The following is a 22,457-nucleotide window of genomic DNA, read 5'->3' as shown; positions in this document are numbered from 1 at the left end:
ATAGGGACACACAATTCAAAACTGATCATAGAAAGATAAAGGTATTGGGAGCTTTCCCAGTGATTAGACTTATGAGAAGGTAGATAAAAATGCTAGAGAAACTCAGCAGGTGAGGCAGCATCTATGGAGCGAAGGAATAGGTGACGTTTCGGATCGAGACCCACGTCACCTATTCCTTCGCTCCATAGATGCTGCCTCACCCGCTGAGTTTCTCCAGCATTTTTATCTACCTTCAATTTTTCCAGCATCTGCAGTTCCTGGCTTATGAGAAAATCATTTTTGTTGGCTGAATGATCAGAATGCATCTAACAAGATTTGGCTGCATTTGGAGTATTGTGTGCAGTTCTGATCGCCCCACTACAGGAAGGATGTGGAGGCTTTAGCGAGGGTGCAGAAGAGGTTTACTGTCAGGATTACTGGGTTTTAGCTATAGGGAAAGGTGGACAAAATTTAGATTGCTTTCTCTACAGTGCCAGAGGTTGAGGGGAAACCTGATAAGAGTTTATAAAATGATGGGAGGCAGTAGGCAGTCAGAACATTTCTCCCAGGGTGGAAATGTCAAAGACTAAAGGACATAGCTTTAGGGAACGAGGGGCAAAGTTTAACGGAGATGTGTGGGGCAAGTGTTTTTACACTGAGGGTGGTGAGTGCCTGGAACACACTGCCGGGGGTGGTGGTTGTAGCAGATATGACAGTGGCATTTAAGAGACTTTTAGAGAAGCACATGGGTGTGCAGGGAATGGATGGATATGGATCACGTATAGGCGGATGAGATTAGTTGAATGGCATCATGTTCGGCATAGACCCACAATGTTGGCCCACAATGTCTATGCCGAACATGATGCCATTCAACTAATCTCATCCGCCTATGCGTGACCCATATCCATCCATTCCCTGCACACCCATGTGCTTCTCTAAAAGTCTCTTACACTTTGCCTAAACTTTGTTTTCCGGAAGAAAATGGCCAGTGGCCTTGTGAAAGATGTAAAAGGGATCTGGTGATACCCATTATACACAATGCTGCACAAAGTGAAATTCTACCATCTTGTAGGTGACCTCGTTGAACCATGAATCGGGCTTGATCAGATTCTGACAAGATTTTACAATGTTTGAATTGAATTGAATCCTTTATTTGGACCAAGGGACTCATAAACATTGCTCAGCTTGATGTCCAGGATATCTGTTCTCAAAAGGGAGAATGTATCCACTGAGATGAACGCTCTTGTCAACTCGTGAATACGACTCTATTCTTTGAATGATGTCATCTTTTTCTGCATCTCAGTTTAATTCACTCAGCTACTGCAGTGGCAAGCAGGCTCTCAGCTGACAGGACTGGAGGGTTGGACTGATTAAGCAGTGCAGTACTTGATTATGCAGAGTTATGTGTTATCTTATGATAGGCGGATGCAAGCTCAGTTGAAACAAATTCACGTTAAACAGAAAATGTTTTCACTCAGGGCGGCACGGTGGTGCAGCGGTAGAGTTGCTGCTTTACAGCGCTTGCAGCGTCAGAGACCCGGGTTCGATCCCAACTACGGTACTGTCTGTTCAGAGTTTGTACGTTCTCCCCCGTGACTGCATGGATTTCCTCCCACACTCCAAAGACATGCAGTTTTGTAGGTTAATTGGCTTTGTATAAATGTAAAATTGTCCCTAGAATGTGTAGGATAGTGTTAATGTGCGGGGATTGCTGGTGGGTGTGGACTCGGTGGGCCAAAGGGCCTGTTTCCGCGCTGTACCTCTGAACTAAACTAAACAAAACTTTTCCATCTTACATATGTCCTTTGTCCTTTGGAGCAACTCCAAATACTAAAACTCTCGGAAGTGGTGTCACTGGTAGATAGGGTGGCTTTTGGCACTTTGGCCTTCATCAGTCAAAGTATTGAGTGTAGAAGTTGGGGGATCATGTTGCGGTTGTATAAAGCGTTGGTGAAGCCGCATTTAGAGTATTGTGTTCAGTACTGGGCACCGTGTTACAGGAAAGATGTGGTCAAGCTGGAAAGGGTGCAGAGAAGATTAATGAGGATGTTGCCAGGACTCGAGTGCCTGAGCTACAGGGAGAGGTTGAGCGGTCTAGGTTTATACCAATGATGGACACAAAGTGCTGGAGTAACTCAGCCGGTCAGGCAGAATACTTGGAGAACATGGATAGGTGACTTTTCGGGTTGAGCACCTTCTTTCTCATCATTTTGTGTCTATCCTTGGTAAACTGGCATCTGCAGCCTACTCCTCCATTCAATCATGGCTGATCTGTCTTTCCCTTTCAACCTCATTCCCCAGCCTTCTCCCCATAACCCCTGACACACTTCTAATCATGAATCTGTCAATCTTGAAAATATCCATTGACTCGGCCTCCACGGCCTTCTGTGGCAATGAATTCCACAGATTCACCACCTACTGACTGAAGGTACGTCCTTTTATTCTGTGTCCTAGACTCTCCCACTGGTGGAAACATCTTCTCCATATCCATTCTGTCCAATTGTGAATTCACCCTCTTTATTGATTAAAAGATACACCATGGAAGCAAGCCCATCGGCCCATCGGCCCATCCTAACCACCAATCACCCATTCGCGCTAATTCTATGTTATCGCACTCACTCTCTACATGCGAGGGACAATTTACAGAGGCCAATTAACGTACAAACCCTCACGTCTTTGGGATTTGGGAGGAGACCGGAGCACCCGGAGGAAACCCACGCAGTCAGAGGGAGATTGGGCAAACTCCACACCGGCAGCACCCGAGGTCAGGATCGAACCCTGGTTCTCTGGCGCATGGAGGCAGCAGCTCTACCATCTGTCCCACTGTTTGTGTTGCATATGCCATTCAGAAATGCTGTTCACAGAATACTTCCAGTGTCAGTATCATAATGAAGGAGCAACAATTATGTTCAAGCCACTACATCAAAATTTAATTGACTCAGATGTTTAAACCTAATGCTAATAGCTATCATCAGCTTCCACAGTGGGCACTGATAACTATTATTACCTAATTCAGTAGGTGGCCATTTGTAATCATCATTAATGCATCTAATGTTATTAAAGTAATGCAAGGTTCACTCCTGTTTTCAGATATGATTTGTTGTTCATATAGATCTGAATAGTGCAATTATAGCATTTAACACCAAAACTCACATATTAACAGGTGACCTATAATAATTTACTTATAAATAAAAAGTAAAATTAAAAGATTACAACAACATAGAAATAAATTGTGAGACCAAAATGAGGTAAGGTGTTTGTGAATCAAAGGGATGATGATAACATTGTGATGTCTTGGAGTTATAGAGTCATACCACTTGAAAATAGGCCCTTCGGCCTAACTTGCCCATGCCGCCCAACATGCCCCATCAGCACTAGTCCCACTTGCCTGTTTGCAGGACTGCCAACTCTCACGCTTTGAGCGTGAGAATCATGCCCTCAAGCAAACTCTCATGCCCTCACGCTGATCAGAAATTTCTCACGCTCTGTGGTGAGAAATTCTGTGATCAATGAAAATTAAAAAACTCGGATAAACTGCATGGTCCGCGGGTGTTGGAGAGCCGGGGCTGGGAAAGGGATGGGAGCAGAACCAGCGGCGGGAACAGATGCGGGGAGCCGGGCTGCGAGTGTTTGCGGGGCTGTCGAGTTGCTCGCTGCAGCTCCAGCCATGGAGCACTCTGGACAGTGCAAGTCCCGGGGCGTCAGGGGCGTCTGAAGCGTTACGCCGCTACCGCTGCCGCTGCCGCGGGAGTCTCTGTGCCGAAGGGACAGACTCTCAAAGGGCGGTGGGGAGAGAGAGAGAGAGGGGAAGGAGACAGTGGGGAGAGAGAGAGGGTGTGAGCGGAGAGAGAAGGGAGAGATAAAAGGGGAGTGAATGGAGAGAGAGGAGGGAGAGGGGGAGAGAGAGGGGAGAGAGAAGTAGGGGAGAATGAGGTGGGAGGGGGGGAGAGAGAGAGAGGAGTGAGAGGGAAGAGAGAGAGGGGGTGGAGAGGGAGGAGAGGGTATGAGAGAATGGGAGAGATAGGGGGAAGAGAGAGGGGTGGTAAAAGAGGGGGGGGGGGAGAGGGAGAGGGGGAAAGAGAGAAACGGGGGAAAGAGTGAAACGGGGAAAGGGAGAGAGATGGGGGGGGCAAAGAGAAAGAGGAGATAGAGACAGAGGAGAAAGAGAGAGGGGAGAGAGAGCCAGGGGGAGAGTGAGGTGGGAGGGAGAAATGGGGGAGAGAGAGGGACAGAGAGAGAGATAAGAGAGAGAGGGGGTAGAGAGAGAGGTGAGAGGAGAGACAGAGAGAGAGGGGAGAGAGAGAGAGGGGAGAGTGTATGGAGAGGGAGAGGGAGAGAGAGGGGGAGATAGAGAGGGAGGGAGAAAGAGAGAAGAAAGAGAGGGGGAGAGAGTTATGGGAAAGAGAGGGGAGAGAGAGTTAGGGGAAAGAGAGGGGGAGAGAGGGGATGAGAGAGAGGGGGGAGAGTGAGGTGGGAGAGAGAGAGAGGGAGAGAGAGAGAGAGAGAGAGAGGGGGTAGAGAGAGAGGAAGAGAGGAGAGAGAGAGGGGGATAGAGAGGCAGGGCTGCCAACTCCCATGCATTGAGCGTGAGAATCACGCATTTCACCAAATTCTCACGCTGTTCACAAATTTCTTACGCTCTGTGATCAACGAAAATTTCAAAACTCATATCAACTGCATGGGCCGCGGGTGTTGGAAGCAGAAGCAGCGGCGGGGACAGATGCGGACGGGGAGCGGGGCTGGAGAGTGTTTGCCGGGCTGGCAAGTCGCTCACTGCAGCTCCGGCCATGGAGCAGCCTCAGTGCAAGAGTCCCGGGCCGTCGGAGGTGTCGAAGCGTTGCGCCGCTGCCTTGAGAGTCTCTGTGCCGAATTCGCCCAGGTGACCGGCATGGATCAGGTTGCGGCTCGGTGCATCCTGGAGGACAACCAGTGGCTGCTGGAAGTAAGTACCAAGCACTCGGTAGAAACGGTGGAAGATAGTGGCCTTCAAATGGGGGTGGTTGGTGAAAGCATCCTGCTTGCCTGCTAGATTTTCACTTACTGTAACTGCAGGGAAAATGTTCCCGATGTTGAGGGCGTTCAGAACCATGGGTCACAGTTTAAGAATAAAGGGGGGGCCAGTTAGGACTGAGATGAGGACAAACTTTCTTCACGCAGAGAGTTGTGAATCTGTGGAATTCTCTGCCACAGAAGGCAGTGCAGGCCAATTCACTGAATGTTTTCAAGAGAGTTACATTTAGTTCTTGGGGCTAACGACATCAAGGGAAATGGGGAAAAACAGGAAAGAGGTTCTGATTTTAGATGAATATCCATGATCATATTGAATGGCAGTGCTGGCTCGAAGGGCCGATGGCCTATTCCTGCACCTATTTTCTATGTTTCTATGCTTCAGCATATGGCAATAAAACTCGATCACTTGATTTTGAAGCATTCATGCACGGTGGAGGTATAATGTAGTCATAGAGTGATACAGTGTGAAAACAGGCCCTTCGGCGCAACTTGCCCACACCCGCCAACATGTCCCAGCTACGCTACCTGCTTTTGGTCTCTTCCTCCAAAGCTGTCCTATCCATGTATCAGTCTAACATTTTCTTAAATGTTGGGATGGCCCCTGCCTCAACTACCTCCTCTGGCAGCTTGTTCCATACACCCATCATCCTTTGTGTGGATAAAGTTACCCCTTAAAAAGTAACCTCTTAAAAATACTTCATACAAAAAACATTGAAATCATACTTCTACAGTGCACTAAAACATGATTTTAATACATTACATTTCAAAAAGTTCCTACCCTGGGAGGGGGACACACCCTTCTTCCACACCCTCTCCCCACTCGGTTGCTCCAGTCCCTCACCGGGTACCCCAAGGCCAGTGATCAGTGATCGCACAGCCTCCCCCCTTTCAAAAACGCTCCAATCCAATTTAAAGCATATATATTGCATTCAAGTGTCAGTTAAAAGACTCGCTACAATATGTACCATATTGCACAATTTCAAGCTGAAAAATGCAAATGTTCCGTACCAATGGGAAGGGGACACCCTCCTCCCACCCCCCCCCCCCCCCCCCGGTCGCTATGCTCCCTCGGGCTTGGTCTCTCGCAATTTCTCACTCCCAACTCTCACCCAATGTTGGCAGCCCTGCTGTTGGGCCGATATCCCTTTAAACCTATCCTATCCATGTGCCCATCTAAATGTTTCTTAAATGTTGTGATAATATTGCAGTATTTAAAGTCAAACGTTGTGCAGTATTTAAAGTCAAATATTTGTATGTGCTCACACTGTTGTATCCAATTTGTAAATGAGACTAGCATCTTGAAGAATTTTATTTCTCCCAGTGTCTGGCGTCCCACCAAAAGCTGTTCAGTTAATGAGTCAAAACAAAGTGAGTCTGAGATATCTGAATGGGGAGCTGTGTGAAGGAACAGATAAACCTGGCAGCAGTAGCAAAGGTCTAACAGAAGTAGCCAGGCTGGAAAGGGTGCAGGGAGGTTTACGAGGATGTTGCCAGGACTTGAGGGCCTGAGCTATAGGGAGAGGCTGAGCAGGCTAGGACTTTATTCCTTTGAATGCCAGAGGATGAGGGGGTGATCCTATAGAGGTGAATAAGATCATGAGGGGAATAGCTAGGGTGAATACTCTTTTACCCAGAGTTGGGGAATCAAGAATCAGAGGACATAGGTTTAAGGTGAGAGGAGAAAGGTTGATGGGTAACTTTTTCACACCGAGGGCGATGGGTATATGGAATGAGCTGCCAGAGGAGGTAGTTGAGGCAGGTGCTATCGCAACAATTAAAAGATATTTGGATAGTTACACGGATAGGAAAGGTTTAGCGGGATATGGCCAATCGCAGGCAGGTGGGACTAGTGTAGATGAGGCATCTTGGTCAGCGTGGGCAAGTTGGGCTGAAGGGCCTGTTTCCGTGTGACTCTATGACGCTATGACTATGATATAAATTGGTTGGATGGAAACCATCTGGTGTATCATTCCCATCCCCTCCCTCCCCCGACCCCCGGCATGCAAGACCTTTCTGCCATTGTTTACGTCATTGACCACATCACCCTCCTCCATCATGTCTTCACTGCCCAAATCATGGGCTTTGCCTGGTTCCACTGTTCGTTAATGGTTATTATTTGCACTCTCTATGTTTGGTCTAAATTTCGCCAATGATCTTTGCTTGGCATAAAACTCTTCCTCACTAACACCACCCTGACCACGCTCTCATTTCACTCCTGCAATCTGAAAGCAGGTACAGGAGTGTGAAAACTGTGACCTCCAGGTTCAAGAACAGCTTCTTTCGAACAACCATCAGGCTATTGAACACTACAAACACTAACTAAACTACAAACTCTGAACTGTCCACGTTGCTCTATGGACTTTGGGCTTTAGTTTTGCACTAATATTGTTTTTCTTTAAATTATTTAACTATTTGTTTATTGTGGTATCTATGAGCACTGTGTTTACAGACCTTTTATGCTGCTGCAATGAAAATGTCTATATTGCCTGCATATTTTTTATTGATTAGAGTTAAAAAATAATTGATTGCCAATAATTCTGCATCTGCATTGATTTAAAGCCAATGGAAACGGGCAGATAAATTCCAGGTTGATTGAAAATTCTGTCATTTATATTGTCACTGCAGCTTGTGTAAAATAATCCCAAAGTCTGAATGCTTTGACACAGCTAGGTCCCAGTCGAATAAGTCTGCAAATAAAATATATTCAGCATTGTAGTCAAACTGTCAGCAAAGTCATTGGTTTTATTTGTACCAATTTCTAAAGGATTCCACAGATTGATACATGACAGTAATATGTCAAACTTGGTCAATATTCAGTGTTGGTGCATTGGCAGGTGGTAGTGGGCATCCAAGACCATTCATACTCGATTCAATGAGCAGAAACTGCTTAAACTTTGCTTAGGATATGACGGGCACATTAAATTGAACAAGGCAGCAATTGATATTCAAGGATGGTCTCGTAGCAAATTGAACGATAACGTCACACCTCGATCCTTTAGCTTCTGCAGAGAGACATGTGGTGACCTTTCCAATTTTCAAAGTATGAACATCCTTTGTTCTGCACCACGCCACAGTATTCCCAGAATAAAATGATCAATCCTAATCTTATTTTAGCTCTGCTTCTGATGCCCGAAGTCCCACGGCAATCTCAGAGGTACGTATTACCAACAAGAACTTGCTGAAGGGAAGGTGTGATCGGTTTTCCAAATATACAGTTTTTTTTCCTCTGCAGTAAGCATTTCTACAACGTACAACGATGTTATTGAGATGAGGAATGAATGACTAATATTTGATTGCAATCAGTAGCATTACCTGCTCCATGATGTTGTGGAGTCTCTCTACTTCGCAATCTACCACAAATCTCTTCTCCTGTTTCCGTTCCAGGTCTTCTAATAGTCGGCGGTAGCTGGCGTCATTGAAATTCTCAATGCAGATGGCACTGACTTGCCAGCCATTCTGCCCAGCTTTCTCCATGATCGACTGCAGTATGGAATAACCTGCATTAGGTCAGAAAGCAAACTTAATTTGTGTTAAAATGTGGCCCCTCGGATCCTATTAAATCTTTCCCTCCTCACCTTAAACCTATGTCCTCTGCTTCTTGATTCCCCTGCTCTGGGTAAAATATTCTATCTATTCCTCTCATGATCTTATACACCTCTATAAGATCACTCCTCATCTTCTTGCCCTGCAAGGAATATGGGCCAAATGCGGGTAACATCAACCTTTTAATGAGTGCATGAAAATGTTTAATTGGGTCCTGGAGATAATCTAAATAAGGAAAAAAGCATGTAGCTCTCCTTGGGGAAATTTAAATAGCTGAAACAACTATGCTATCACACATCCAGTATTTGGGCGGCACTGTAGCACAGCGGTAAAGTTGCTGCATCACAGCACCAGAGAGCCGGGTTCGATCCTGACCGTGGGTGCTGTCTGTATCTAGTTTGCATGTTCTCACTGCGTATGCGTGGATATTCTTCATGCGCTCCGGTTTCCTCTTTGCCCTACCTGCTTGCGTTTGGTCCATATCTCTCTAAACCTTTCCAATCCAATTACCTGTCCAAATGACTTTCAAATGTTGTTATGTTGAATAGGAAAGATTTAGAGGGATATGGGTCAAATGCAGGTACGTGGGATTCTCTTAGATTGGGCACCTGTGTCAGCATGGACGAGTTGGGAGGAAGGGCCTGTTTCTGTGCTGTATCACTCTGTGACCCTACAAATTACACGATATAGTACATATGACTGAGAGAAACTGCATTTATTTTTTAAAAGAACCCAATGAAGGTCATTTATTGGATTAAAATATTAGATTTTTGTTATAAAGGATATCTAAAGGAAGGTCACAAACTAAAAAAAAGTCAATCAAATTATCTCGGCTGAGCGGCATTGATCAGGAGATTGCATCTGACGAGGAGATTAATGCATCTATTAATCATCTGACATATCTTCAAGATTTTATCACCATTTACATATTTATTCTGTGTTTGTATAAGTGCAGTGTTAGAAAAGAATCTCATTTTCAGAATGGATAGTATTGATACTTGTGTGCTAACTTCAGGGATGTCAACCCTTTGACATATTACTGCACAGTAGACTGCATTGAATCCCAGAAACAGCACAGTACAGCAGCAGAATCAAACTGCACAGGGAATTGGAGTCGCTAAAAGATGGTCTTTCAGCGAGAATTAATTGCTGATGGAGCAGGACATCGAGGATGCGGATTATAGTGTGGATACTGCACACAAAGTGGCCATTCGCTCCACTGAGTCCATACCAGCACAGTCCCGTTAGTTTCCATGACACCCTCGCTGAAGCTGTGCTTGTTATTTTTGCACCTATCCAATTCCCCGTTCAAAATCTCGCGCAAACTTTCCTTTTACTGCATGTGCAGGTAATGAGCTCCAAGTCAAAACCTCTCTCCAATACAAAGATCTCCAGAGATGCTGCCTGACAAGCTTTTTCTGTTGTCAATTATTTTTGTTATGCACACACACAAACACACACAAACATATACGCAAAGACACAGACACACACATGTGCACACACCCACACACACATATGCACACACACCCACAAATGCAATGACACCGAAACACACACACACATACACACACACACACACACACACACACAGACGGGCTCACAAACACACACGCAAAAACACAGAAACACACACGCAAAGACACAGACACACACACATACAACGACAGACACACAGAAACACACAAGCAAACGTATACACACTGACTCAAAGACACACACACACATACACACAGAAAAAGACACAAACGCGCACACACACACACACAAATACACACACACACACAAATACACACAGACCCATAGACAGACACACACAGATACAAAGACACATACACACAAACAGAGTTTGTTGTTTTATCAAAATGTTACAATGCCTGTCGTTGATATGATATCATGCAGTCTTATGCAATTCTAACTCTTTTACCCTTGTGTCGATGGAATCAGTGATAAAGTTAAGCGATGGTGATGTTCACCAGGGTGAAAAAAATTGATTGCGTTTTAACTAATTTTCATGAAAATAATGTTCATGTTCAAATCATTGCCCTCTGTGGGGTATTATTCACACATGCCATCTACCCTCCATGTAGTCACGGCAACATAACAGCACAATGAACTATGGTATGGTTTATAACGAAGGAATTGGTAATGGCAGTATCGTGCAGTCTCTATACACCAACTGTGGTAACGTCTGGGATCTCAGTACAACATTACAGTGACTGACATTGAACAACTATGTATCATCTGGCATGTAATGGATTACTTAATTATGATATTAAATTGATAGTTAAACAGATAGCTTGCAAATATTGACCATCTCATGTACAAAATCATGAGAGGAATAGATCAGATAAATGCACAGTCTCTTGCTCAGAGTAGGGGAATTGAGAACCAGAGGACATGGGTTTAAGGTGAGGAGGGTAAGATTTAATAGTAACCTGAGGGGTAACTTATTTACAAAAAGGGAAATGGGTGTATGGAACCAGCTGGTGGAAGAGGTAGTTGAGGCAAGCATTAACATACATCTAGGAAACATTTAGACTGGTACATGAATAGGATAGGTTTAAAGGAACATGGACCAAACATGGGCAGGTGGGACTCATGTAGATGGGACATGTTGGTCGGCGTGGGCAAGTTGGGCCAAAGGGCCTGTTTCTACGCTGTATGATTCCATGGCTCTATGGCTCTGAATCAGGGCTTTGAATAATTTTTTTAATTGTGCTTATTACAGTTCTGATCCCCAGGTTGTAGTTCTGCTTTCTGTTTGTACTTTTTAGTTAAGGGTTCAGTGAGTTAAGGGTACAGTGCATTTTAGTAAAGGTACAGTTTAAAGGATTAAGATTTTTATAGTGGGAGTGAGTTGATTTAATTTGGGTTATTAATGAATATGATATAGTTGGGATCACGGAGACATGGCTCCAGGGTGACCAAGGCTGGGAGCTGAACATCCAGGGATATTCAAGAGGGATAGACAGAAAGGAAAAGACAGAGGCGGGGTAGCGTTGCTGGTTAGACAGGAGATTAACGCAATAGAAAGGAAGGACATTAGCTTGGAGGAAGTGGAATCGATATGGGTAGAGCTGCGAAACACTAAGGGGCAGAAAACGCTAGTGGGAGTTGTGTACAGGCCACATAACAGTAGTATTGGAGTTGGGGATGGCATCAAACAGGAAATTAGAAGTGCGTGCAACAAAGGTAAAACAGTTATAATGGGTGACTTCAATCTACATATAGATTGGGTGAATCAAATTGGCAGGGGTGCTGAGGAAGAGGATTTCTTGGAATGTATGTGGGATAGTTTTCTAAACCAACATGTAGAGGAACCAACGAGAGAGCAGGCTATTCTAGACTGGGTATTGAGTAATGAGGAAGGGTTAGTTCGCAGTCTTGTTGTGCGTGGCCCCTTGGGCAAGAGTGACCATAATATGGTTGAGTTCTTCATTAGGATGGAGAGTGACATAGTTAATTCAGAAACAAGGGTTCTGAACTTAAAAAAAGGTAACTTTGAGGGTATGAGACGTGAATTGGCCAAGATAGATTGGCAATTGATTCTTAAAGGGTTGACGGTGGATATGGAATGGAAGGCATTTAAAGACCGCATGAATGAACTACACCAATTGTTTATCCCAGTTTGGCAAAAGAATAAATCAGGGGAAAATGCTAGAGTCAGTTATTAAAGATGGGATAGCAGCACATTTGGAAAGTGGTGAATTCATTGGACAAAGTCAGCATGGATTTATGAAAGGTAAATCATGTCGGATGAATCTTATAGAATTTTTCGAGGATGTTACTAGTAGAGTGAATAAGGGAGAACCAGTGGATGTGTTATATCTGGACTTTCAGAAGGCTTTCGACAAGGTCCCACATAAGAGATTAGTATACAAACTTAAAGCACACGGTATTGGGGGTTCAGTATTGATGTGGATAGAGAACTGGCTGGCAGACAGAAGCAAAGAGTAAACGGGTCCTTTTCAGAATGGCAGGCAGTGACTAGTGGGGTACCGCAAGGCTCAGTGCAGGGACCCCAGCTATTTACAATATATATTAATGATTTGGACGAGGGAATTGAATGCAACATCTCCAAGTTTGCGGATGACACAAAGCTGGGGGGCGGTGTAAGCTGTGAGGAGTATGCTGGGAGGCTGCAGGGTGACTTGGATAGGTTGGGTGAGTGGGCAAATGCATGGCAGATGCAGTATAATGTGGATAAATGTGAGGTTATCCACTTTGGTGGCAAGAACAGGAAAGTAGACTATTATCTGAATGGCGGCCGATTAGGAAAAGGGGAGATGCAACGAGACCTGGGTGTCATGGTACACCAGTCATTGAAAGTAGGCATGCAGGTACAGCAGGCAGTGAAGAAAGCGAATGCTATGTTAGCATTCATAGCAAAAGGATTTGAGTATAGGAGCAGGGAGGTTTTACTGCAGTTGTACAGGGTCTTGGTGAGACCACACCTGGAGTATTGCGTACAGTTTTGGTCTCCTAATCTGAGGAAAGACATTCTTGCCATAGAGGGAGTGCAGAGAAGGTTCACCAGACTCATTCCTGGGATGGCTTGTACTCGCTGGAATTTAGAAGATTGAGGGGGGATATACAATACAATACAATACAATTTATTTGCTGTCATTTGAACCCAGATGTTCAAACAAAATTTGGTTTCTGCAGTCATACAAACAAGAAGAAGAACCAAGACACAACACAATTTACACGAACATCCATCACAGTGAATCTCCTCCTCACTGTGATGGAAGGCAAAGTCTTATCTCTCCCCTGCACACCTCGTTTTCCTCCCGATGTCAGAGTCAAAGCCCCCGGCGGGCGATGGTAAATAAGTCCTGCGGCAATTATAAAGCCACGCCGGGTGATGCAAGGCCGCACTCCGGGTCTTGGTGTTGGAGCCCCCTGCGTGCGCTAACAAGTCCCGTGGCCATTTAACGCCGCGCCGGGCGATGATGTAAGGCCCCGCTCCAGGTCATCCTCAACCCCGCAACTCGGGTGGGAGAAGTCGCCGTTGCGGAAGCCCCGAAAAGCGGTCTCCCAGCAGGGACCCGCGGGCTCCCGGTATCATCGTCCATTGGGCCGGCGGCTGGAGCCTCCGAATCTCCGGGATCGGGCCGCAGCAGCTCGCCACCACCGCTCCTCCCGCTCCGAACTCGGTCAGCTCCGCGATGGTGGGTAAGTCCGCAGCTCCGCGACTAGAGCCCCAGGTCGTTCCGGTTGGAGGCCGCTCCACGGTGCTCGGCCCCAACGACTACGGAGACCCGACAGAGAAAATGTCGGGTTCTCCGTGCAGGGGAAAGATTTTAAAAAGTTTCCCCACCCCCCCCACCCCCACACACATATCCAGTTTAAAAAAAAATAAAAACTACATACAAACGAGACAAAAAATAAAAAAACGACAGACGGACTGCAGAGGCCGCTGCGACGTGAGTCGCGTCGCCCACCCTAATTATTATAGAATCTTACAAAATTCTTAAGGGGTTGGACAGGCTAGACGCAGGTAGATTGTTCCCGATGTTGGGGAAGTCCAGAACAAGGGGTCACAGTTTAAGAATAAGGGGGAAGTCTTTTAGGACCGAGATGAGAAAAATAAATTCACACAGAAAGTGGTGAATCTGTGGAATTCTCTGCCACAGAAAGTAGTTGAGGCCAGTTCATTGGCTATATTTAAGAGGGAGTTAGATGTGGCCCTTGTGGCTCAAGGGATCAGGGGGTATGGAGAGAAGGCAGGTACAGGATACTGAGTTGGATGATCAGCCATGATCATATTGAATGGCGGTGCAGGCTCGAAGGGCCGAATGGCCTACTCCTGCACCTGTTTTCTCTGTTTCTATGTTTCTATGTACATGCTTGACTTTCAATAAAAATAACTTGTTGGAAATGAGAACAAAACATTGAACATAGAACAGCACAGCACAGGAACGGGCTCTTTGGCCCACTATGTTTATGCTGAATATGATGCCAAGTTGAACTGATCGCATCTGCCCGAAAGATTTGAACATATAGTCTGGAGCGCGATAATAAAACGTAATGCTCCATCTCAGTTTAGTAATTGAGCACAGATTGGAAGGAGATGTTACATCTTTCTGATCTGCGGCTTACTGTTTTAAATGCTATTGTGCATTCAACACTTGCGCTAAAGAAAACATAGTCGAAGGCACATTGTACACTTTAAAGAAAATAAATGCTCCTTGCTTCTCACGTCTAAAAATGAACAAATGCTTGGTAAATGCTCGAGGCAATTTATAGCACGTTTCGGGTATCAGCCGGCACTTGTTGTCAAATTGATGTATTTCTGCCTTTAACTGCCAATCTTTAATCTGTTCCCTTCATAATCAGATGCATTTCACACAGTACATGTTCCCTTCTAACTGGCAGTCGATTTTATCAAGAGGCCAGCAATCACCCGTACACTAGTTCTATCCTACACGTTATCCTACATCCTATACACAATTTACCTACAAACCTGCATGTCTTTGAAATGCGGGAGAAACAGGAACACCCGGGGAAAACCCACTGGGTGACATGGAGGACATGCAAACTCTGAAACAGACAGCACCAGTAGTCAGGATCGAACCTGGGTCTCTGGTGCCGTAAGGCAGCAACTCTAACTCTGTGCCGCCCTTTAGCATATTTCAGAGTTTAAAAAGGACCTTTTTTGTTGTCAGCACCCAAGATCAGAATTATCTAAAAATGTGTAAGGTACAATGTTTTTCACCATACAATCATTGTGTTTTAGGAGATGGATAAAGCTATTATACACTCAAATGTGGATGGGGGGGGGGGCGCTGGAATCTTGGGGGAACCTGGCAGGGGGTGGATAGGACTGTCCGTGAACTTTTGCAACTTTGTCAACGCCAAAAGGTGATGACACTTGTGTATTGCTGAGGTGAGCTCTGTTGTAGGATTTTACCGGGTTGTATGCAAAACAAAGTATTTCACTGTAGCTAGGTACATGTGACAACAAAGTCCCATTGATTGAAATGACCCATTGAGCACTTCCAGGAATTTCGACTTTTTTTTAATTAAACAGGCCATTTGGCCCAAACAGTTCATTCTAATATTTGTGCTTTGCTCAAGCCTCCGCCTGTCTTACCTCTCTAAATCTGATAGTTTATCTCTCTACACCCTTCTTTCTCTTATGTTTGTTTCATCTCCCCTTGAATGCAACTGTGATAATCACTCCATGCTGCTCCTTCAACTGCTGGACATTGAGGGGCTGAATCCAGTGGGGACAACCCTCAAACTAGGGAAGAGCCATCGGCTGGGTGGCACAGTGGTAGAGTTACTACCTTACAGCGCCAGAGACGGGGTGGAAGATTGCAACCTTCACGTGGTCCGCCCTGATTCGACTAATGCAATCAACTCGACGTGCACACACAGAAGATCAAATAAAACAAGTTGTCCTACAACTTTAGGCTGTGCACGCCACACGAAAGAAGAAGTAGAAGCGCCAGGGACCCCGGTTCGATCCTGACTACAGGTGCTGTCTGTATGGAGTTTGTACGTTCTCCAAGTGACCTGTGTGGGTTTTCTCCGGGAGCTCCGGTTACCTCCCCCCAATCGAAAGATTGATAGGAAAATTTGTAAATTGCCCCTAGTGTGTGGGACAGTGTTAGCGTGTGAGTATCGCTGGTTGGCACGGACACGGTGGGCCAAAGGGCTTGTTTCCACATTGTATCTCTAAACTAAACAACTAAACCTCATAGGGCCACATGAGTGGCAATGGCGTGCTGTGTAAAGATAGGTACTAGCACCACTGAGTATGACACAATTGAACGTATAAACTCTAATAATCCGTGAAGCATTCTTGTACAGTGTTTGTTTTCAATATATATTTTATTACGAATAAAATTTCTTTGTGAATCAACATTTTTTTCCCTGTGGTAATGAGCTCCACTCTTTCGATAACTTATACTGACGGTCTCTGACAGTCTAATGCTTTCCATCCTAAGTTGAAGCATTATCTTTGAATCTGCTCTCTAAAGACCTTAACTAGGTCATGATGAACAAGTTGGATCTGTTTTCTCTTGAGAAAAGAAAACTGGAGAGCAGAGAAATCATCAAGAGACTAGAATTGGAGAATTTCAGTAACCCTGGAGAGATATACAGGGAGAATGGGCTGAAGCCAAATAGGGATTTAAAAATAAATTGGAGAAATTTAAAACTAAAGCACAGATTAACTAGGAGATGCTGGTTTACCAAGGAAAGACACAGTAGGTGATGTTTCAGGTCGAGAAGGGTCTGCCTGACCCACTGAGTTACTCCAGCATTTTGTGTCTATCTATGGATAGATAACATTTGGGATGGGGCCCTTCTTCAGACTCGACTGGGAGATATTGTTGGTCAATATGTACAGGAGTGATGAGTGAACTGGATTATAGAATAATGGAAATTGGAGCATAGACATGTTGTAGCACAAAACAGGCTGTTCAGCTCATCAGGTCTATGTTGGCTCTTCGTAAAGCAATTCTATCATTCCCGTTCTTCTGCTCTATACAACATTCTTTTGAAGTGAGTTAGAGAAAAGGGAGCAGCATTTCAGATGATTTTAATGGGGGTAATCAAAGGAGGATGACCCAGAAACCATTGGGATAGACCAGGGGTGGGGAATCTTTTCATGTTGGAATGCAGCATTAAGTTAGCTGTAATCTAATAAGGCCGCATCCAAAACATTTAAATTGGATATACTTCAAAATGTACATGATTTTGTAAAAAACTAACCACTATGTACTAACTTCAAGAAAATGAAAAAAAATATGTTAATTCTTAACTAACCTTTTAATGACTTTGTTGTCATTGCTTTTTGTGGGAAAGCATTTGAATGTTTGGTTGCAACATGGAGGTACGCAGTTTCAGTCAAGTCAAGTTTATTCGTCACATACAGTACACATACGAGATGTGCAGTGAAATGAAAAAAAATGATCTTCTAGATGGGTATCCGTCATTTGTCACCTTAAGGGCGTCTTGATTTGGGTTAGTTAGGAAAACGTAGATTTGCAGCAATAAGTGGTTGAAAAGCAAGAAAGCATTTTTCGTGCATGTTGCTGAAGACGTGGGTATTCTATTGTATTTTTCCATATTTCAATCGGATCTTTCTTAGCGCCAAATAAGGACTTTAAAATGTCATCTTCTGAGAGCTCAATCAATTCCATCTGTATTCTTTAGGAGCCTTGGAGACATTAACTAGGTGAGGTTGAAATGATAATTTGAATGCTAATAAATGCTAATTTCGTTGAATCTTCATTTACTCTTTGGTATTTAAAATACTTTCATTTTAAGATTAAAATAAAAATAATAAGACGAACAAAACCATATTAATAAAAATAAAAGGATTTGTTCTACAAAATTTGGATTCTTTCAAAAGGCCACACTTAATGGCCTATAAGGCCGTAGGTTCCCCACCCCTGGGATAGACAAATCCAGGTATAGCAAGGCTGGGATTATAGGTTGACACAAAGCTGAGGGATGTGGGTAGAAGCAGGAATGATAATAGGCTGAAGATGTGGAGATATAATACCAAATGTAAATGACAGCTAAGATTCAGACAGATGCAAGGCAGGGGATGGGGAAGGACAAGAAGGGATTGGTTAAGACGATCAGCTCACATGGGAAACAAGCTGGGAAGTTGGGTGGCTAGTGAATATAGTCAAAGGGAGAAGAGAGAGTGGAGATAAGCTGGTAAATGTGGTGCTTGCACTGGGTGAGAAGGGGAAGGAGGAAAGGAGGAGACATAACTGATCTTAATGAAGGAAATGTCTCCTTTGCAATTGTTACTGGAGGTAGAGATGCTCGGACAGTAGAGATTCAGGAGATGATCCACTATAGAGACTCCGTCAAGACAGCACCTATAGTCAGGATTGAACCCGAGTCTCTGGCGCTGTAAGGCAGCAACTCTACCGCTGCACCACTGTGCCGTTATACAAAGATTCAGGCTTCCCATTTCTGGAACGACATCACTATTTACATTCTAGACTCAAGGCAGATTGCTTTAAAAATAAATGAACTATTGTACAACTGCACTTGGTTATTTGTAGAAAATACCTAATTAATCTTAGCCACTGTTATGTTTACCAGGACTCATAGCTCAATTAGAAGATTATGGTTTCAAAGCTTCGGTGAACCCGAGAGTGAGAATCATTAGAAACTTTCAAAAAAGCTTTCTTACATTGACTTGTTGATGTTTACATTAGTCAGAGTATATTTTGAAACATATGTTAGCGAGTGCAAAAAGATTAACTGAAGCTACCTAAGAGATGTATACAAACAAACCTGTTATTAGCCTATGACCTAAACTGTCTAGCTAACTAAATACTGCATTGCAAAGGGATTACTGAAGTAGGAGCCTGGGCTTGAGATTGAAGTTATTTTTTTCCTTAGGGTGCAGACCCAGTGACTGTAATCATACATCTTAGTCATTAAATAGCTGCTTTGCTCCAGTTTCTGTAAAGGTTTAAATATTGGACAAGTCCCACCTGATTTGGAGCTATTAAGCTATCATCTTATTAATATGGCCGACATGCCTCATTTTAAAATGTCCGTAACCCCGACACATTTTTCACTTCTCTGTGAAGCACAAGTAACTTAAAAATAATAATTATTCTCTGAGTCAGACCCAGAATGTGTTAGCATGGCCGGCGAAACAAGCTTTACCCAAGAGGCCTATGTGGCTCTGTGTACCAGCAACAACACCACAGCAACTGTGAGGGTAAAAGTTGCATTTCCCACATGATTCTGGCTTCAGGGGCTGCCCCTGGTCAGAACAGCTCCACACCAATATGCTTCATGATGGTGCGGTGGCTCGGAGGTAGAGTTGCTGCCTTATAGCAGCAGAGTACCGGGTTCGATCCTGACTACGGGTGCTGTCTGTACAGAGTTTGTACGTTCTCCCCGTAACCGCGTGGGGTTTCCCTGGGTGCTCCAGTTTCCTCCCACACTCCAAAGACTTACAGGTTTGTAGGTTAATTGGCTTCTGTAAAATTGTAACTTGTCCGTACTGTGTGTAGTATATTGTTAGTGTACGGGGATTGCTGGTCCTATACATCCCATGAATGTTCTGCCTGTGACCAGATGGGTTTCCTACAGCTGCTCCGGGTTCCTCCCACATCCCAAAGACATGCAGGTTTGTAGGTTAATTGGCCTCTGTAAATTGTCTCAAATGTGCAGAGAGTGAACGAGAAAGTGGGATAACAGAACAGTTCTGAATGGGTGATCGATGGTCGATCCTGGGACCTGAAGCCTGCCCTTGGAGACTGACCCTGGGTTGGAACACCCTGTAATTCAGCCTTGTGTAGCTCTGGTCTTCGATGGCTCTGCTCCACATTACATCATCTTGCCTGAGAGTGTTGGCCAGAGGACAGCCAACTACAGGAACGATGATTGAGAGGCAAGGCTGAAATTAGGGTTGCTGCCATCCTGAGAAGACAACTGGTTCACGCTTCAGTGACCCTCTGCCACTTGCCTGGGATAGCACCTGAGTATTTGCTGGAGGCAGCTGAGGCCCACGTTACAACTCCCTTTGATACCAAAGCATTGGTGGCTGCATGCTGAGATCAGATGAGACAATGATGTGGACAGTAGAGATGCTACTTTACAGCTCCAGTGACCTGTGTTCAGTCCTGATATCAAGTGCTGTCTGTGCAAATTATGTATGTGACAGTGTAGAGCACAAGGTGCTGGAGTAACTCAGAGGGTCAAACAGCTTCTCTGGACGTTCCTTATAACATATTGATCTCCCAATATCTTGTAGTTATTTTAATGGATAGTCAATGCTCCCCATAACCAAATAAGCTCCAAACTACATAGACGGGGCCATGGTTTTTGTATTTGCACAATTATTGTTGGTTTACGGGTGTGTGTGTGTGTGTGTGTGTGTGTGTGGGTGTGTGTGTGTGTGTGTGTGTGTGTGTGTGGGTTATATATATATATATATATATAACACACACACACACGCAGGCGTGTGTATATATATATATATATAAAAAAAAAATTTTAACTGAACTTTTGTTGTTGTTTATGCTGTTTACAGAGTACAGGTACTATATTTACATATCTGTTGCTTTGCCTAAAGTAAGAATTTTATTGTTCCGTTTTGGGACACACTGTATGACAATAAGACATTTTGCATCTTGACCTCTTGAAATAGAATCTTCTGGCTAATCTCTGGGGATTTCTCCCAAGTTTCATCTAAAGTTAGGGTAGGGAATTGGAAGTATAATGTATGTTTTGCCTTCAAACATCTAAGCGTATCGCAATGGCTTCATCGCTGCGCTGCTTATTTTTGTTCCAGGGTTAATTTAATGGAAACTGATGGGGGAAAAGTAGCCTGGGGAATGATTTTTTTTTGCTACTGATGATGAGATCACTGGCACAGCATCGCTGTTGCTTCCACTGATGAACAAAGAAGTGAGTGCACCTGAACCCTGTGGAGCGGCATGGAGCGACGGAGTACTTGGGGACCAGGATATTGCATCTTCTTCTTAACATACAGTTCCTGATTATGACTGGCAGGAAGCAGTCGTTCAACAAATGAGGACAGAAACCGAACGAGGCAAGTGTCAAAGGTCAGGAACGAAAGCAGAGGAAGTCAAAGGTATCAAAGATGTTTTATTGGTCACATTCACATACACCTAGGTGTAGTGAAGTGAAATGCTTCTTGCCATTTTGCAGCACATAAAGAAGGAATACAGACATAACATTAATAAGAGTTTTAAACATAAAGAACATCCCCTCACAATGGTTCCCATTATGAGGGAAGGCACAAAGTCCAGTCCCCAACCCCAGTTCACCCATAGTTGGGCCCATTGAGGCCTCCACAGTTGCCTCTACGGAGGCCCGATATTCCTGGCCGTTCTCGCCGGGTGATGTTGCTCCGGCGTCGGGAGAGTCCTCTCAGTGGCTTGGTAATCCTGGAATGGCCGCTTCTGTACTGGAGGCCGCGGCTTCTAAAGCCAACAAGGTCGCGCCGGTTGGAGCTCCACAACTGGCGATCTCATCTAGAGATCCAGGCTCCCGGTGTAAAGTCAGTGCCGCCGCCCGCAGCTGGTCGCTCCACAGTCCCGCAGCTCCGCGATGTTTTCCTCAGCGATCTTCAGCTCACCGGAGCTCCAGCGCGGCGACCCGGGCAAGGCATCGCCCGCTCCGCGATAGCGCTCCAGCGCTGTGCCGCCGCCGAAGCCGAGGTTCTGGGCGGTCCCCGACAGGAAATGCCGCTCCAGGCCCGCTGGTAGGCCGCGAGGACGGGTCGAAGCTGCAGCCCGGAGAAAAGCTGCCTCTCCGACCAGGTAGGGACCCTGAAAAGTAGTTTCCCCCTTCTCCCCACATAAAAAAGTCTAGACCTCCAAACAAAACACTTAAAATAAAAAATAAAAAGATGAAGAGACAGACAGACAGCTGCTGGCTGGGCAGCCATGCACAGGACAGCGCCCCCTACATGTCTAACACAATCATTGTGCGATTGCTGGATGCTGGACAAGATGACCAAGAAAACTGTACAGTTTGGCAGGACAGGCGTTTGTTCTCCAAAAATCTACAGGCAACTGGACACAAAGTGCTGGAGTAACTCAGCAGGTCAGTCAGCATCCCTGGAGAACATGGATAGGTGATGGTCCGGGTCAGGGCCCTTCTTCAGACTCACCAAAGGTGCCAACCCGACATGTCATCCATCCACGTTCTCCAGAGATTCTGACTGACCCACTGTGTTATTCCAGCACTATGTGACTTTTTCTTTCTAAACCAGCATCCTCAGTTCCTTGTTTCTACTGGCAACTGGGCTGACTCATCTTTCAAATAAGGCGTTTGATAACCCGGAGGGGTTGTTAATATAATTGTGAATCGGCTCAATAGGTAAATGGTTCTTTATTGTCACGTATGCACTGCACAGTGAGTTTCTTTTTTCATAACTCACACATGCATGTCACCATATA

General features: G+C 44.8%; 1 protein-coding gene across 4 annotated transcripts in view; it reads right to left on the bottom strand.

Annotated features, from left to right (window-relative positions):
- gria4 (glutamate ionotropic receptor AMPA type subunit 4) overlaps window positions 1-22,457 on the bottom strand; it is a 186,987-nt gene that overhangs the window by 106,892 nt on the left and 57,638 nt on the right. For all 4 annotated transcript variants that reach the window (XM_033022671.1, XM_033022672.1, XM_033022673.1 and 1 more), the window contains exon 4: window positions 8,302-8,486. In XM_033022671.1, the coding sequence (XP_032878562.1) occupies window positions 8,302-8,486 (185 nt within the window). The remainder of the gene's footprint in view (window positions 1-8,301; window positions 8,487-22,457) is intronic.

The sequence above is a fragment of the Amblyraja radiata genome, chromosome 6 (assembly GCF_010909765.2).
Source record: "Amblyraja radiata isolate CabotCenter1 chromosome 6, sAmbRad1.1.pri, whole genome shotgun sequence".
In the NCBI taxonomy this organism is placed as follows: Eukaryota; Metazoa; Chordata; class Chondrichthyes; order Rajiformes; family Rajidae; genus Amblyraja; species Amblyraja radiata.
Note: the sequence above shows the minus strand (reverse complement) of the source record. Positions and strands in the feature narration are given on the sequence as shown.